Genomic DNA, 17,694 nt, shown 5'->3' on the forward strand with positions numbered 1-17,694 from the left:
TGGCTCCCCGTCGACAAAAGGATCACCTTCAAGCTCCTCACCCACGCACACAAAGCACTCCACAACGCCGGACCAGCCTACCTTAACAGCAGACTCAGCTTCTACACCCCCACGCGCCAGCTCCGCTCCACCAGCCTCGCCCTCGCCGCTGTCCCCCGCATCCAACAATTGACCTCCGGTGGCAGATCCTTCTCATACTTCGCCGCTAAGACCTGGAACACCCTCCCTACCCACATACAGCAGAACCAAGACCTACTCACCTTCAGAAGACTCCTCAAGACCTGGCTCTTTGAGCAGCAGCAGCAACCCCTCCCCTCAGCGCCTTTAGACCCTCACGGGTAAGTAGTGTGCTCTACAAGTACTCTGTGATAGATTTATTGATTGATTGCTGTATCATGGACAGAATCAATTGCATTCTATTATGCAGTTTGCATGGACTCTTCAAACCTTGAAATCTGTGCGGGTGCCTTGGGATTACATGAACATGACAACGTTGTTATTGCCTTTTAATTTGACAATTTATGTCAAAGAAAGATGCCACATTTTCACTGCTGCATATTGAAAAACTGGAATCATTACCATTTTTAGTGGCTGAATCGAATTCGGCAGTTTGGCTTATCCATGGGTTAATAACTCTACCTTTTCTTTTGTTTAAATTTGAATCTTGCATGAAACACTATGCCATAGGCAGATTTGAACCCTTAGGTAGCACCTTTTTACATGAAGTGTGGAATCTCCTGTTTACATATAGGTGCTTGAGGGAAGGAAAAATGGTTTATTTAAAAGGTGAAGATTTTACTTCGACACCAGATCACTCTCTTGTCTGTAGAAATCTGCAATTGCACTTTCCGGTAATATTACAGCGCCTAATCTTGCATGTGTTTTTAAAGGCACTCCCACCCCGGCTATTACACCAACTTTCACGTTGTTAGCAAACGGTAGTTATTTGTTATTGAATAATGAAGATTGCTGTGGTATTCTTGCTGGTATTCCGTATATCGTTACAGTTTCCCAGCGTGTAGTTTGCTGTAAGAATGTCCTGTTTTCACCGCCACATGGGATGCTTGATGTTTCCATCTGACCTTCTATTCTGACCTTAAAAGCAGAGTTCAACAAGATGAGTCAAATAAGAGCTCTATTGTCCCAGAAAGAGGTCACTCTTACATCTGCGCGTGAAACATTAGTCCTTCACGTTGCAAACACTCGTACTGAGGTACATGCCTTATTAAATACTGACCTGCCCCTGCATTTTGGTGCTTTGATTCACACAATCTTTAATGCCTCATCAACCACGGGCCTGGCGCACTTTTTTAAACTAGTAAGTTCTGGCCTTGTGACCTCATTCCAAACTATATTTGGTGTGATCCCTGCATTTTTTCATTTGATTTTTTCAAGTTTCTTCTGAGGTTTCCTGTTAATTCTCACTTTGGGAGCAGGTGTGCTGCTGTTAATTTGTTTAATCCAAAATGGATGCACATTCTGTGCCCCACAACGATCTGCCCCGGCTGCTCCAGCTAAGTAAGCGGATGCTACAATACTATGGATCGCTACCTCTGGCGACTGGTTTGTCTTTCCGGCTCTCATACTTTACTTGCATGCAGCCTATTTTCCATTGCCTGGATTGTGGATTTGAATGGGCCCTGGATTTGTGTCTCTGCAACACGGTGTCTCCTGACCTTGATTTTAATCTACTAATGAGTCCCTTAGTTGCTCATGAAATAGATTGTTCTGGTTTCAGGATTATGGCCTGCGCATCGGCTCATGGGGTCATGGGCAACTGGAACATATAGGCTGCGGATAATGACTTTCTGGCACGCAGTTATCTTGAAGAAAGCCCAAGTTGCCCTCTGATTCTGCTAGAGGCTCTGGCTATTGAAGAACATGTATGTTCATTTCCATTACTTAATTGGATGGCTGAAATGTTCATGGATGATGAAAATGACTTTCTGTTGGAAGCAGTTGCAACATACGGTGCCTATACATTGTTGGATTGAGGCGTGGCATTTTTTTGCACTCGTGAAAAAAAATATTTCTCTAATGCCTTCATGTTTTTGTTAATTTTTTGAGGTCTTATGCACACCATGGCCACTCGTGAATGTTTCTACTGACTTGGTTGCTTTTTAATTCGGATTTTCACTCCCAATTATAAAGTTTGGCAAAATTCCTGAACTTGGTTCTGTCTCATTCGAACTTGAACTTTGCGTTCTATGAATCTTGCCCCCTTTCTTGTGCGTTCCCAGATCAAGGGAGGGTGTAGTATGGCCTCAGGCCTTCTTTGCGCGCACGTTATGCAGCATGGCTTAATAGAAGTTTAAACACAATTTTACCTTTTACTGCTTTTTCACACAACACTGCATAGCTGTTTTTGTAAGTTAGCCTTCACGAAGGTCTACACATGTGAAAAGGTTTTGTTTTAAACATCTCTAGACTTACATCGTGCCCCTGGTGTGCACAGTGATTGCTAAAGCCGTCAAGGTGATCAAAACATGTTAGCTGTGTTTTGGCATATTCGAGTAACGCTTTCTAGACATAATAATTTGGCAGCTGCGAGCCAACTAAAATTCTGGCGCCCCTATTACACACACACTCGCCATGATTTCACACACGTGGAAGATTTCCGTTTCCAGGGATGCAGAGAGCCTATGCTGATCCATATGTAATTTACTCCTACTGAGCGGAAAGATAATAGGGTCCCCCACACAAGCCTAAGAGACCTTCTATAGTTTATAATACATAGTTCCTATATAGGGAGGGTATTAAAATTGGGCGCTATAGGACCCGTTTTCACCATCATTGTAATATGATTTCTCCTTTTGTATTTTATGGAATTGTAACCATGCTGACCATATTATTTTTAATCATACGTCTGCTTATGTTGGCTAAGGTACTGCACATGAGATCACATTGTTAAAATAAATATTTTAACCTTGCAGTGTTTCCAATTTACTCCTGTTGTGGACTGGTATGAGCGTATAACAAAAAAGTGTTCTCACTTCCCCCCTGAGATGGTCCTAAGCCGCTTGTTCTAGGTTGTCTAATCATTGGTTACTTTGCTATAGGACGAAGAGCTAATGTGACACTGATGCTAGCTGGTTGGGGTTCTCTAGGTACTGAGGTGAGTTTCTGGCACACCACAATTCACTGATGTCCTGGGTCTCTGCACAGTTCTGTGTATGAGCAGGATCCTTGCAACAGTGGCTTTGAATGTGGTATTCATAAATGAAACAGGTGTTAGACTTCCATTGTGTCACAGAACGCATCTTGTGAGATTTATTTTTTCCAGCATGTACTTATTATAAAGAATTGCTTAGTGTGTTATATATGAATTGGAGTCCAAAGGGATTTCTCATTCATACTGGCACTTTGGCTGAGTTCTTGCACCTGGAGGTGAGAAAGGAGACCCATGTGACTCTATAGCAAAGGAGATACAATGGAGAATGCTGAATTCCCAGAGAATGAATCACATTTGTAATGCATTGGCACTCACCCACCTCTAGGATGGTATAATTAAATACTTAATCTGGCTTCTTCCCTTGGGAACTGGATAATGCTGCTGTGTTCATGAGCTGGCTTGTTCCCAAGTATCCCAGAATGTACATTTCAATACAACCTTAAGTATAGCATTTCCTTTCAGTCCAAGTCAGCTCAATAGCATCTTAGTTCCAGATGTACAAACATTTTGAACCGTGTTTGCTTCACAAAAGTGATGCAAAGCACCACAATTTTTAGGATGTATGACATTACAACGCATGCTTTTACCACGCATGCTATTACAACACAGCTTTTACAACGCCTGCTGTTACAACGCATAGCGCTTTGGGGTGCTGGATAGTGAATAGTTTAATTTACTATTCCAACTCCTGTCCCGTGGATAGTAGGGAAGGTGTTGGATAGTAAATTAAAACTATTCCCTATCCTAGAGCGCCCCCCAGTGCAATGCGTTGTAATGGTTTTCGTTGTAAAACCTGCGTTGTAAAAGCACTGCGTTGTAAAAGTTTCGTTGTAAAGGATGTTTCCCCAATTTTTAATATGAAGTTAAGTTTACGCACTGATACGAAGTTTTTACACAGCTGAAGAATTGGTGCACCCAGTTGCTGTTCGTGTAGTGTTCCAAACGCAGATTTATTTTTTTGTGTTTAATTCAAAATGTCAAGTGCTGATTGTGTTGTGACATTTTCTATCTCATCATTTTTAACACTGTTTCCGTCATTTTTGTGAATTGCTTTAGTTACACTCTAGCACAGTTGTCATAATATTCAAACGTGGAATATCATTTGAATGTTTGCCTTTGAAATTTGGCACCTTTGTGTATTAAATCTCCACAAGTAACATATCTGTCGTTGAAATTTCAGACACTCTCCAGAAGGAAAAAGGTATGTGAAATTGCATTAAAACAAAGGTAAGGGCAAGCACAAATCTAGTCAAGGAGACTACTTCTGTTAAACAACTTGCCTGGAGATTGTTCATTGCCTGTCTTGCATTATTTCCTTGTCATGATGTTGGGAGCTATATTTTGCTCTATAGAGGAACTATACTGCACGATGTCTCCTTTATACTAAGACAGAAGTCCCCTACACAGTAAGAAAGGCAATATCCAAACCGCAGAGTAGCAGAAAACACCAAGATGCTCACCAACTGATTGCACTCCAATTAGACGCTTCTACTCCTTTTTCAAAATCTTCAGAAATGCTCATTATGAAATGTGTGTTCTACTATAGGTTATCTGAGTAGACATATCAAAAGATGAATTTCCAAATGACTCTAGGTTTAAAGAAAATGATTATGAGGTTCAAAAAAGTTCAACATATTGTTTGGTACTTATTTATGAAGCCTATTTATGTTCTGCAATGAATGTATTACTTTTCAAAGACTCCAAACCAGTATAGTGCAAGGCAACTTGATGTCATATACTTAAAGAAATATGGCCACGATTGAGTGATTTTTTTAAAAGTATAATGAGTGTGAATGTGATAGGTCAGTTTGAAATGCATAGGCTATCTATGACTATGTGAAACAAAATATCTTAAAAATATGACATTTCTGACATTTTCCCAAAATTAATTAAACACTGTCCAAATAGCTAGTGCTACCCTTTCTGATTTCCCTTAATCTGGTTACTTTCACTATTAGGAAATGTAGAAATAAATTGCACATTCTCAAAACAAGAATAACCTTTTCATTTCTATATTTCATCTGATAGGTGATTTAATCAAATTAAGCGGTATGTTTTTAAATTGAGCAGTGATAAATAGATTATATATTTTTTTAAACTAGTGAGCTCATAATAAATAGATTTTTGTGTACACAGACAATTTCCAAAAAGAAAAAGGGGAGTGCTATGGTTATTCTTTAATACAGAAGCATTAGTTGAATTATGATCCCTTCTAGTGGTATTTTGCTGCTACTTTACAGAGTAGATCATGTATCGTAGCCTAAGCATAGAAACCGTTTTTTGTGGAATTAAAATCAGGAACTTTACTTGCTTCTTGCTTAAAGCTCTCAAAGTTTGAAATCCTTCTTTCGTGATACTCTGAATCTGGTAAATTGTCTGGAAATAGAACAACAGTTTACGAAATAAGAACAGAAATTTAATTTTCTGTTTTCTTGCTTAATATCATACTAAAAGTAAAGGGCACCCATTTTATATTGTTATCCTCCCCAGTCTTTACATCATTGAGATGAATTGTACTCACATGGGGGTCCATTATGATATCGGGCGGATTGCCAGATTTCCCCCCGCCATATTAGGATGGCGGTGGGGACCACGGCGGAAGGAAAGACTGTCCGCCATTTTTCCGCTCCGGTCGCCTTGCGACCGGGGCGGAAAAGGAATAATATGGTGGCGGTGTCTAACAGACACCGCCAGCCATATTATGATGTCTGGTTTTCAGTGCCTTTCCGCGGCGGCGATGCCGCCACGGAAAGGCATGCGGTCTTCAGTAAAGATGGGGGGTGCACATGGGAGGTACCTGAGGTACCCCCCTTCATTGTCATTTACAAAGCGGCAGGCACCGCGCGGTGCCTGCCGCTTTGTAAATGACAATGTGAAAGTGCATTTTCAGCAACAATGCTGAAAATACAGGATGTGCCCGCCACTGTGACGGGCACATCCTAATAGCACCCCCAGGACCCCCACCCTTATGGCGGGCGGTCCCGATTTACGATGGGATGACGGGCGGGCAAAGTCCGCCCGTCATCCTAATGAGGCCCTTGATGCACTCTACAGTTTAATTGTGAAGGCTTCAAATGCCACCTTTAATTATGTCAGACACTTCCTCTTTGTGAATTTATTTTCCAATTGCCAGCTGACAGGGTCTGTGACCTGTCTGTCTTAGAAATGCATTGCATATATATATATATATTTAAAAATATGCATTTCCATAACATAGCACACTTGGCATTTTCAGGCTTGTTGTGCAAGACCATCTTCCTGGTCCCCTTCAGCATATAGAAGGAAAACTCAGGGAGGTGTAATTAACAGTATGGAAATAATGAAGCTTATTATAAACGGGCAAATGCTCCACCCTGTCACTCTTGTAATATCCTCATTCTTAGGGGGTTTTTTCATGGATGGAAACCTTGGCCTATTGCCTGCTTGTCATTGGGCTACCTGGTGATAGTTAGCCATATTCAGAGAATAGCTACATTTCCAAACTAATTCTCCTCAGAAGATTCATTCGAAATGTAAATCCATACATGGCTCCATACATAGGGTCAAACTCCATATGCCTTATAGACAGTTATTTTTAATTAGCAAACTTCAACTTTTGCAGGTGTTTATTTAAATCCTAAAATTCTCATGAGCAGGTTATTTAAATTTGTTAAGTACCTCTCGTTAGAGTACTCTAGCCTCAGTTTAATAATCACTCAAGAGAAGCACGGAAGAATTAGAATGTTTTTTCCAATTAGGAACAGTAGCCATCCACCAGGGAAACCCAGGCCATAGCAATTGATGAGTTATGAGGCTGTTTTATGCCACACATCAACCCAATAAGTTAAGAGATGCATAGAGAGCGTAATAAGTATTTAATTCTTCAGATGCCTGAACCAAAATGATAATAACCAACATTGGGCATTGATGGCCATTGCAGAGTTGTTAATAACACTCCCAGTTATTAAAAAGTACACAAGGCTTGTCATTCATTGCTTTGTGTGTGTGTGTTGTATGGAGACAAGGAACTTATATCTATAATACCAATCTGTCTGCAGTGCCAAAGCTCAAGCTCTGTAATATTTGAATATTTGAATCGTCAAAGTACAACTTCATCCACAGGACTGTAAACATGAGCAGTGTTTGAACCCATCATGAGAAACAAGTAGAATCCACCCTCTTCTTAGGTACAAGGAATGAGTTTGTCTGGCCAAGAACAGCCTAAGAGGTAAATGTTGCTGCTCCAGAAACCCTTTACATCTTGGAAAACTATTTGTATTTACCTACAGTCATCCTGCAGTGATAGTTAGTAGGTCCACCAGGAGCTGCCCAGTGCCTTAAAGTTGTTAAAATATGTGTCAAGAATACTATGACAATTCTCGTTCAGACTTTTCAATTTCTATCATTTTGTCCTTTGAGACTCTAGGAATTCAATTTTGAGCATTTTCCAACCTTTGCTATTTCTTTTTATAGAATGTGTGATGTTATAGAGCTGTTTAAAATAGTAGAAAGGCCTGCACCTTGTGTACCCGCTATCCAGGAATGTTAATGAATGTTAACTAAATACTATCTCTATGATAAATGATTTGGCACAATTCCTGCCATTCTTGTCTTGTCCTATTCTTGCTTTTTGCTTTAATATCTGAAAATCCTGTAATTGCTTACAAAATAAAAAGTAGAAAAAGATAAAAATTGGAAATTGTATACATTAAAATTTCAGATAACGGATCATACATAGAGACAATGTTCCAGACATAGTTATATAGGCAAAAGCTTTGCCGGTTTTTAGCCCGAACCTCAATTAGAGGCGATAGTGGGGGAAATACCTTACAGCTGGTCACTGTTTATGATTCATTCTCGTACATGCTTCTTAGTCGTGACAGGAAATAGCTAACTTACTATTTTATAACTAAATCATAAGCATGTTGGGTGAATCAGCCGAGAATCTCAGGCACAATTTACTATTTACTGCTTAAGCAAAGATAGTATAAATCTCAATGTTAGGTGGACCAACCTAGAATTTCATGTACAATGTTGCTATTTACAACTTAAGGAAAGATAATATAACATCTCAAAAAAGCATAAGGCAGACAATAATGACACAATAAAAATGTTAGATTATTTCTTGCTGTTGTCGCTAACTATGAAATGCATCTTTGTATTTATTTTTATAGTCTGTTTTAGTACCATTTATTTTTTATGTTCTAAATAAGTAGTTTATAATACATCTTTTTAAATACATTTCCTATAGCTTAGTGGCTTTGAATGTGGTATTCATAATTGATACAGGTGTTAGAGTTCCACTGTGCCCCTTAACTCATCTTGTGGGATTTATTATTCCCAGAGAATACTTATTATGAAGAATTGCTCGGTGTTTTATATATAAATAGCGGTCCAGAGGGAGTTCTACTTCATACTGGCACTTTGAAATCTAGCACCGGGTGGTGAGAAATGAGACCCCTGTGACTCTATGGGAGAGGAGATTATGGGAGAGGAGATACCATGGAGAATTCTATCTCCCCAGAGAATGAATCACATTTGGAATGATTTGGTATTCAGCCACCTCTAGGATAGATGTTATAATTAGAAACCCTAATCTGGCTTCTTCCTTTGGGTATTGGATAATGCTGCTGTGTTTATTAGCTAACTTGATTCCAAGTATCTCAAGGCTTACATTTCAATCCAACTTTAAGTATATCATTCATTTTCAGTTCAAGTCAGCGTAATAGCATTTTAGGAACATATTACAGGGCCTTTATGCCAAATATAATCCCAATAAATTAAGTGATACATAAAGAGTGTAACAAGTATTTAATTATTTGGATGTCCAACGCGAAAGGATACTAACTTACATTGGGCATTGATGGCATTTTCGCTAGTGTTGGAAAGTGGATTATTAGTAGTGGTAAATATATATCTACTACTGGCAATAAGGCCACTAACACAGACTAGGGCTCAGAATTGGTCTCATGACATTATTCCCATGCTCAACCCTGGGCAGCTTGGCTGCGATCAGGCTTAATTTCAGAAACATGTTGGTAAAGCATTCAAAAACATCAATTCAGTAAATGATTAAGACACAAAAGACAATAGAAATCCAACTCCAATTTATGAAAATAGGAAGAAAATTATCTTTGAAATGGCAGCAAAGAAAAAAAAATCCAAAGTAAGAATCTGTAGATATGAATTTTTAAAGATTTAGCACTATATAGTACATAGAAACCTATTGCACTTATAGTACATCTACTCTCCGCTAGCCTGGCACAAAGCAAAAGTTTCAGGCCGACAGCGATGGAGCTCTGTGCAGCTTCCTCTTGCGGCAGACCTCAGTCACAGTTTTTACCTTCTGACTTATAAACTTTCCTGGAGCTTTTACTCTCTGGGTCCTTCAATGCTGTCTACCAGTCCATTCTTGACTTTAGTCGAGCTCCCGCTCAAACTATGATAGTCGGACCTCCAGAGCTTTTCAGTAGGACAAACCAAGGATCCAGGCCAACTCGCAGTTGAAGGTGGGCACCTTAACTCACGCGGTTGGTGACGTTCAAGTCTTTTACCTTTGGACTTAAAACTTTTACATAGCTATTTCTGCTTTTGTCCCTCGATGTTCTTCACTAGACTGGGTTTGGTCAGGATTTTCCGGTCTACATTCCAGGGAGTTTCTGGTCAAACTCTGGAAGTCGGACCTTCATTGCTTTTCAGTGGGATGAACCAGCATGGCAGGCCAGCTCGTGGCTGAAGGTTGCTGGCTTGTCTGGTTAAGTCGAGTCGGTCCACTTATGGAGCTTTTTCCAAAGTTGCTCCAAACTTCTGTAAACTTCTTGGACTTTTTACTGAAGTTAATTTTGGGGTTCCAAAGTGTCTAAAACACAATCCAAGGGTCTGGAATTTCTGGAAGTTCTGTTTTCTTGCTTAATATCATACTAAAAGTAAAGGGCACCCATTTTATATTGTTATCCTCCCCAGTCTTTACATCATTGAGATGAATTGTACTCACATGGGGGTCCATTATGATATCGGGCGGATTGCCAGATTTCCCCCCGCCATATTAGGATGGCGGTGGGGACCACGGCGGACGGAAAGACTGTCCGCCATTTTTCCGCACCGGTCGCCTTGCGACCGGGGCGGAAAAGGAATAATATGGTGGCGGTGTCTAACAGACACCGCCAGCCATATTATGATGTCTGGTTTTCAGTGCCTTTCCGCGGCGGCGATGCCGCCACGGAAAGGCATGCGGTCTTCAGTAAAGATGGGGGGTGCACATGGGAGGTACCTGAGGTACCCCCCTTCATTGTCATTTACAAAGCGGCAGGCACCGCGCGGTGCCTGCCGCTTTGTAAATGACAATGTGAAAGTGCATTTTCAGCAACAATGCTGAAAATACAGGATGTGCCCGCCACTGTGACGGGCACATCCTAATAGCACCCCCTGGACCCCCACCCTTATGGCGGGCGGTCCCGATTTACGATGGGATGACGGGCGGGCAAAGTCCGCCCGTCATCCTAATGAGGCCCTTGATGCACTCTACAGTTTAATTGTGAAGGCTTCAAATGCCACCTTTAATTATGTCAGACACTTCCTCTTTGTGAATTTATTTTCCAATTGCCAGCTGACAGGGTCTGTGACCTGTCTGTCTTAGAAATGCATTGCATATATATATATATTTAAAAATATGCATTTCCATAACATAGCACACTTGGCATTTTCAGGCTTGTTGTGCAAGACCATCTTCCTGGTCCCCTTCAGCATATAGAAGGAAAACTCAGGGAGGTGTAATTAACAGTATGGAAATAATGAAGCTTATTATAAACGGGCAAATGCTCCACCCTGTCACTCTTGTAATATCCTCATTCTTAGTGGTTTTTTTCATGGATGGAAACCTTGGCCTATTGCCTGCTTGTCATTGGGCTACCTGGTGATAGTTAGCCATATTCAGAGAATAGCTGCATTTCCAAACTAATTCTCCTCAGAAGATTCATTCGAAATGTAAATCCATACATGGCTCCATACATAGGGTCAAACTCCATATGCCTTATAGACAGTTATTTTTAATTAGCAAACTTCAACTTTTGCAGGTGTTTATTTAAATCCTAAAATTCTCATGAGCAGGTTATTTAAATTTGTTAAGTACCTCTCGTTAGAGTACTCTAGCCTCAGTTTAATAATCACTCAAGAGAAGCACGGAAGAATTAGAATGTTTTTTCCAATTAGGAACAGTAGCCATCCACCAGGGAAACCCAGGCCATAGCAATTGATGAGTTATGAGGCTGTTTTATGCCACACATCAACCCAATAAGTTAAGAGATGCATAGAGAGCGTAATAAGTATTTAATTCTTCAGATGCCTGAACCAAAATGATAATAACCAACATTGGGCATTGATGGCCATTGCGGAGTTGTTAATAACACTCCCAGTTATTAAAAAGTACACAAGGCTAGTCATTCATTGCTTTGTGTGTGTGTGTTGTATGGAGACAAGGAACTTATATCTATAATACCAATCTGTCTGCAGTGCCAAAGCTCAAGCTCTGTAATATTTGAATATTTGAATCGTCAAAGTACAACTTCATCCATAGGACTGTAAACATGAGCAGTGTTTGAACCCATCATGAGAAACAAGTAGAATCCACCCTCTTCTTAGGTACAAGGAATGAGTTTGTCTGGCCAAGAACAGCCTAAGAGGTAAATGTTGCTGCTCCAGAAACCCTTTACATCTTGGAAAACTATTTTTATTTACCTACAGTCATCCTGCAGTGATAGTTAGTAGGTCCACCAGGAGCTGCCCAGTGCCTTAAAGTTGTTAAAATATGTGTCAAGAATACTATGACAATTCTCGTTCAGACTTTTCAATTTCCATCATTTTGTCCTTTGAGACTCTAGGAATTCAATTTTGAGCATTTTCCAACCTTTGCTATTTCTTTTTATAGAATGTGTGATGTTATAGAGCTGTTTAAAATAGTAGAAAGGCCTGCACCTTGTGTACCCGCTATCCAGGAATGTTAATGAATGTTAACTAAATACTATCTCTATGATAAATGATTTGTCACAATTCCTGCCATTCTTGTCTTGTCCTATTCTTGCTTTTTGCTTTAATATCTGAAAATCCTGTAATTGCTTACAAAATAAAAAGCAGAAAAAGATAAAAATTGGAAATTGTATACATTAAAATTTCAGATAACGGATCATACATAGAGACAACGTTCCAGACATAGTTATATAGGCAAAAGCTTTGCCGGTTTTTAGCCCAAACCTCAATTAGAGGCGATAGTGGGGGAAATACCTTACAGCTGGTCACTGTATATGATTCATTCTCGTACATGCTTCTTAGTCGTGACAGGAAATAGCTAACTTACTATTTTATAACTAAATCATAAGCATGTTGGGTGAATCAGCCGAGAATCTCAGGCACAATTTACTATTTACTGCTTAAGCAAAGATAATATAAATCTCAATGTTAGGTGGACCAACCTAGAATTTCATGTACAATGTTGCTATTTACAACTTAAGGAAAGATAATATAACATCTCAAAAAAGCATAAGGCAGACAATAATGACACAATAAAAATGTTAGATTATTTCTTGCTGTTGTCGCTAACTATGAAATGCATCTTTGTATTTATTTTTATAGTCTGTTTTAGTACCATTTATTTTTTATGTTCTAAATAAGTAGTTTATAATACATCTTTTTAAATACATTTCCTATAGCTTAGTGGCTTTGAATGTGGTATTCATAATTGATACAGGTGTTAGAGTTCCACTGTGCCCCTTAACTCATCTTGTGGGATTTATTATTCCCAGAGAGTACTTATTATGAAGAATTGCTCGGTGTTTTATATATAAATAGCGGTCTAGAGGGAGTTCTACTTCATACTGGCACTTTGAAATCTAGCACCGGGTGGTGAGAAATGAGACCCCTGTGACTCTATGGGAGAGGAGATTATGGGAGAGGAGATACCATGGAGAATTCTATCTCCCCAGAGAATGAATCACATTTGGAATGATTTGGTATTCAGCCACCTCTAGGATAGATGTTATAATTAGAAACCCTAATCTGGCTTCTTCCTTTGGGTATTGGATAATGCTGCTGTGTTTATTAGCTAACTTGATTCCAAGTATCTCAAGGCTTACATTTCAATCCAACTTTAAGTATATCATTCATTTTCAGTTCAAGTCAGCGTAATAGCATTTTAGGAACATATTACAGGGCCTTTATGCCAAATATAATCCCAATAAATTAAGTGATACATAAAGAGTGTAACAAGTATTTAATTATTTGGATGTCCAAAGCGAAAGGATACTAACTTACATTGGGCATTGATGGCATTTTCGCTAGTGTTGGAAAGTGGATTATTAGTAGTGGTAAATATATATCTACTACTGGCAATAAGGCCACTAACACAGACTAGGGCTCAGAATTGGTTTCATGACATTATTCCCATGCTCAACCCTGGGCAGCTTGGCTGCGATCAGGCTTAATTTCAGAAACATGTTGGTAAAGCATTCAAAAACATCAATTCAGTAAATGATTAAGACACAAAAGACAATAAAAATCCAACTCCAATTTATGAAAATAGGAAGAAAATTATCTTTGAAATGGCAGCAAAGGAAAAAAAATCCAAAGTAAGAATCTGTAGATATGAATTTTTAAAGATTTAGCACTATATAGTACATAGAAACCTATTGCACTTATAGTACATCTACTCTCCGCTAGCCTGGCACAAAGCAAAAGTTTCAGGCCGACAGCGATGGAGCTCTGTGCAGCTTCCTCTTGCGGCAGACCTCAGTCACAGTTTTTACCTTCTGACTTATAAACTTTCCTGGAGCTTTTACTCTCTGGGTCCTTCAATGCTGTCTACCAGTCCATTCTTGACTTTAGTCGAGCTCCCGCTCAAACTATGATAGTCGGACCTCCAAGCTTTTCAGTAGGACAAACCAAGGATCCAGGCCAACTCGCAGTTGAAGGTGGGCACCTTAACTCACGCGGTTGGTGACGTTCAAGTCTTTTACCTTTGGACTTAAAACTTTTACATAGCTATTTCTGCTTTTGTCCCTCGATGTTCTTCACTAGACTGGGTTTGGTCAGGATTTTCCGGTCTGCATTACAGGGAGTTTCTGGTCAAACTCTGGAAGTCGGACCTTCATTGCTTTTCAGTGGGATGAACCAGCATGGCAGGCCAGCTCGTGGCTGAAGGTTGCTGGCTTGTCTGGTTAAGTCGAGTCGGTCCACTTATGGCGCTTTTTCCAAAGTTGCTCCAAACTTCTGTAAACTTCTTGGCTTTTTCCTGAAGTTAATTTTGGGGTTCCAAAGTGTCTAAAACACAATCCAAGGGTCTGGAATCCTCATGATGGTCCTTGAAAATTTGGAACTTCAGTTCCCGCAATCTACTTGGGATTCGTGGTGGTGATGATGCAGGTGAACTCTGTTAACCTGCAGCTTATAGGGACAGCACTCTTTATTTCTCTTGAAGCAAGTTAGTCCCCCAGGGCTGTAGTTACAAATTGTGCACCAGAGGCAGTCAGTCAGAGTGTAGGGCCTGGTTTGTCCAAATAAAACTTCCAACATGTACCCTTCTTCTTCTCTTGTTTCAAGCAGCCGCTCTGAGAAGCTCTGCCCCTCTCAGATAATTGTTCAGTGTTCAATCAGGAGGGCACTGCTGTGCAATGCGGTGCAGAGCAACATCCCAGGGCATGACCCTTTCCTCCTTACTGTGCCACAATGGTGTAGGAAAGTAGGATCTGCTTCTTTTGGCCACCCCACTTTTTGCTTGATGTTATACTGTTTTTGACTAGTGTGCCTGGGATCCTGCTACTCAGGACCCTAGACTAACTGCTTTCTCCCTAAAATGTTATGCCATGTACTTAGGTACACTCCAAATTGTATGCTGGGGTACCCTTGTCAGAACCCTAGTATATGGTACACATGTACCCAGGGCATAGGTACCCCAGAGGCATCCCATGGGCTGAAGCATGTATTATGCCACTCTTGGAGGCCATATTAAACAGAACTACAGTTCTTCCACTGCAGTGTGTTTAAGCTCTTGTTGTATTGCGTTTTAGGATCCGAGTGAATTTGCCAATATATAGGTACAATTCACATTGCCCTAATATAGGCATACAAATCATTCCCTTATTTAGACATAGCGAATGCAGACCAAATACAGGCATGGCTACTTCCACCCGTATCAAAACGTCACAACGATTTCTTGGAAAATCGGCTTAAGCAGTCAGGGAACTTCCCTTGCCTGAATTTTGATTTGTCCAAGAACTCATGTACTTTACAAAGAACTACTGTTCCCTTGGGGTTCTTTCCTGATGTTATTATGTCCGACTTTACGTCAAACTAGACCCCATCAAGGTATAAATATGCCTTCACTTGCTCTAGCAAGACACGGTGGTTCGGAGCAGTTCGACTAGCTACTTGCACGACGCAGCTCGCTACAGCAAGTGCCGAAGGAAGTCGACCCTCCAGCTGACACACTGATCGAAAGGCTGCATTTCTCTCAGCGAGAATCCAGATCCAGTGTTTTCCAAGCTCCCTTTGTGGGGTGTTGGGAAATCGAGTCCCGAGACTGAGATACCAGACCTTCTTCATTCTAAAATAAGGTATAGAGTTGATTAGAACCTAGAGAAACCTTGGATAGATTCTTGACAAAGAAAACTAAACCTAGGCTACACCACACTTACTCCTTCCTACGTACTAGGCTTAGGTTAGGTACATTAGGCTAGGCGTATTTTAGAAGCACCAGTTGAGTACTTTTAGCCCTTGTTATTTATGTATGTATTTAACCTTTTCAGCGCGACCGCGTTTCCCCCTCCGGTGCTGGGCCGTAATAAAAACGGGCGTGGTCATGACGGAACGGTTCCGTCATGAGCACAGCTCAACCGTAGCTCATGACGGAACCGTTCCGTCATGAGCATGGAAGGGGTTAAATATGGTTTAGAAACCATACAATGCTCTTACAGTATTGTTTTATAATATTGTTCTTGCTGTACGCATTATACTTTGCAGTCTGCATTACGATTGTAGCAGTTCACTTTACTTGCATGAGAAAGAAGACTGTTCAATAAAACCTTTTATTGAAAACGCCTGTCTCTCTATTTCTCTGCACCTCTGTAGAAATGAAGCATGCACGAGTGACTGAGTGAAATACTTATCTATTGTTTCCGCGAATCTAGAAATACTTTTCTTATTCTTGGGAAACAAGGTTGTCATGTTAATGCAGTTGTCAGTAACTAATCCCTTCTTGTGAATTTGAGGAAGTTTCTAGTGACCTCTCAGCTAGCTGGCATTCACTATTAAGTTTAATATATTCAATAGAGACCTAGTTGATCTCAGTCCTACGTCTAATCTATAGGATATATTATTCCAATGCGCAGAGCCTATAGGGAATATAGGAACTACACTACATGGTGCCCGACGTTTGGTAAGGCACTAATTTAACCCCAGATACTAAAGTAACTCAGTCGTGCTTTTCTCAAAGACCCCTTTTTTCCCGTAAAAATACTCCAATAGACGTCTGGAATGGGTAAAAGGATAAAATATCCGCCATAACTGACTAGGACGAAAATCCTATGTATTAGTTTTTGGGTTTTTTCAACGTTGAAGGATTCAGTGTTCCAAAATATTGTGCATCTTATCTTTGTTTCCTTGAACCTTGCTCTGCAACTTTCATTATACAATGACCGGAGACGACAATAACGCAACCGGTGGAGCTGCATCCCTACCCGGATGAGACGTTACAGGGTCCGACAAGATGACTTGGATGCTATAATCATCCCAAAAAATTTAAGGAAAGCCATCACTATAAAACTTATAACAATTGGCCTATCATCAAGAGGTGGTAGGGTAATTTTTGTGATAGAGGCACATGAATATCGGCAGACATAGGTATTCTATTCATGACTTATCTTCCCTGAAGCAAACTCAGTAACACATGTGTTTCACTTCTATAAAGTAGAGTAACATCCAACGGAATACGTTCCTTTCGATGATATTGAAATTCCACTTACTTACCAAGAGCATGCACTCTGGTTTAAAGGCGCCCTACACCATCAAAATCACATTACCAGGCTCGGTTCACTAGGGAGCAACATGGCCGTTACTAGCCAGCTATACACCACATCCTGACATTGAAGAAATGTCAGGTGAATAACTATTAGTTCAACTAAAACAACTAATAAAAATACATAGACAATTAGTTCAATATGTCATGCGGACTCTAACAGTCCAACCTCCTATAAGGATTCCGCAACACACCCCTTACCAGGGGATTACAAATAAAATCATACCACAGACTATACAATCAGTCATTGGTAAATTACCTGCAAAAAGGGAACAAATTCCATTCTAGATACCTCAAAAAATTACTCAAAACGAGGCAGGATTTCCTGATGCCACCCCTCATGAGAACACACAGAATTTATCAATCTGTTTACAAATGGGGATCGCACCACACCTGGAAGACTGCGACACTTGGGGTACAGTCTTTCTGCAATCTACCCAAAAACACATGGTGTTCCGTCTATGGCGGTAATACCAGACGTCCT

General features: G+C 40.2%; 1 protein-coding gene across 1 annotated transcript in view; it reads left to right on the top strand.

Moving 5' to 3' along the window:
• Window positions 1–17,694, top strand: part of LOC144752363 (butyrophilin-like protein 9) — a 416,572-nt gene that overhangs the window by 253,964 nt on the left and 144,914 nt on the right. The window contains exon 20 of the mRNA XM_078640298.1: window positions 4,353–4,373. Coding sequence (XP_078496424.1) covers window positions 4,353–4,373 — 21 coding nt within the window. The remainder of the gene's footprint in view (window positions 1–4,352; window positions 4,374–17,694) is intronic.

Source organism: Lissotriton helveticus, chromosome 5_1 (genome assembly GCF_964261635.1).
Source record: "Lissotriton helveticus chromosome 5_1, aLisHel1.1, whole genome shotgun sequence".
NCBI classification, from domain to species: Eukaryota; Metazoa; Chordata; class Amphibia; order Caudata; family Salamandridae; genus Lissotriton; species Lissotriton helveticus.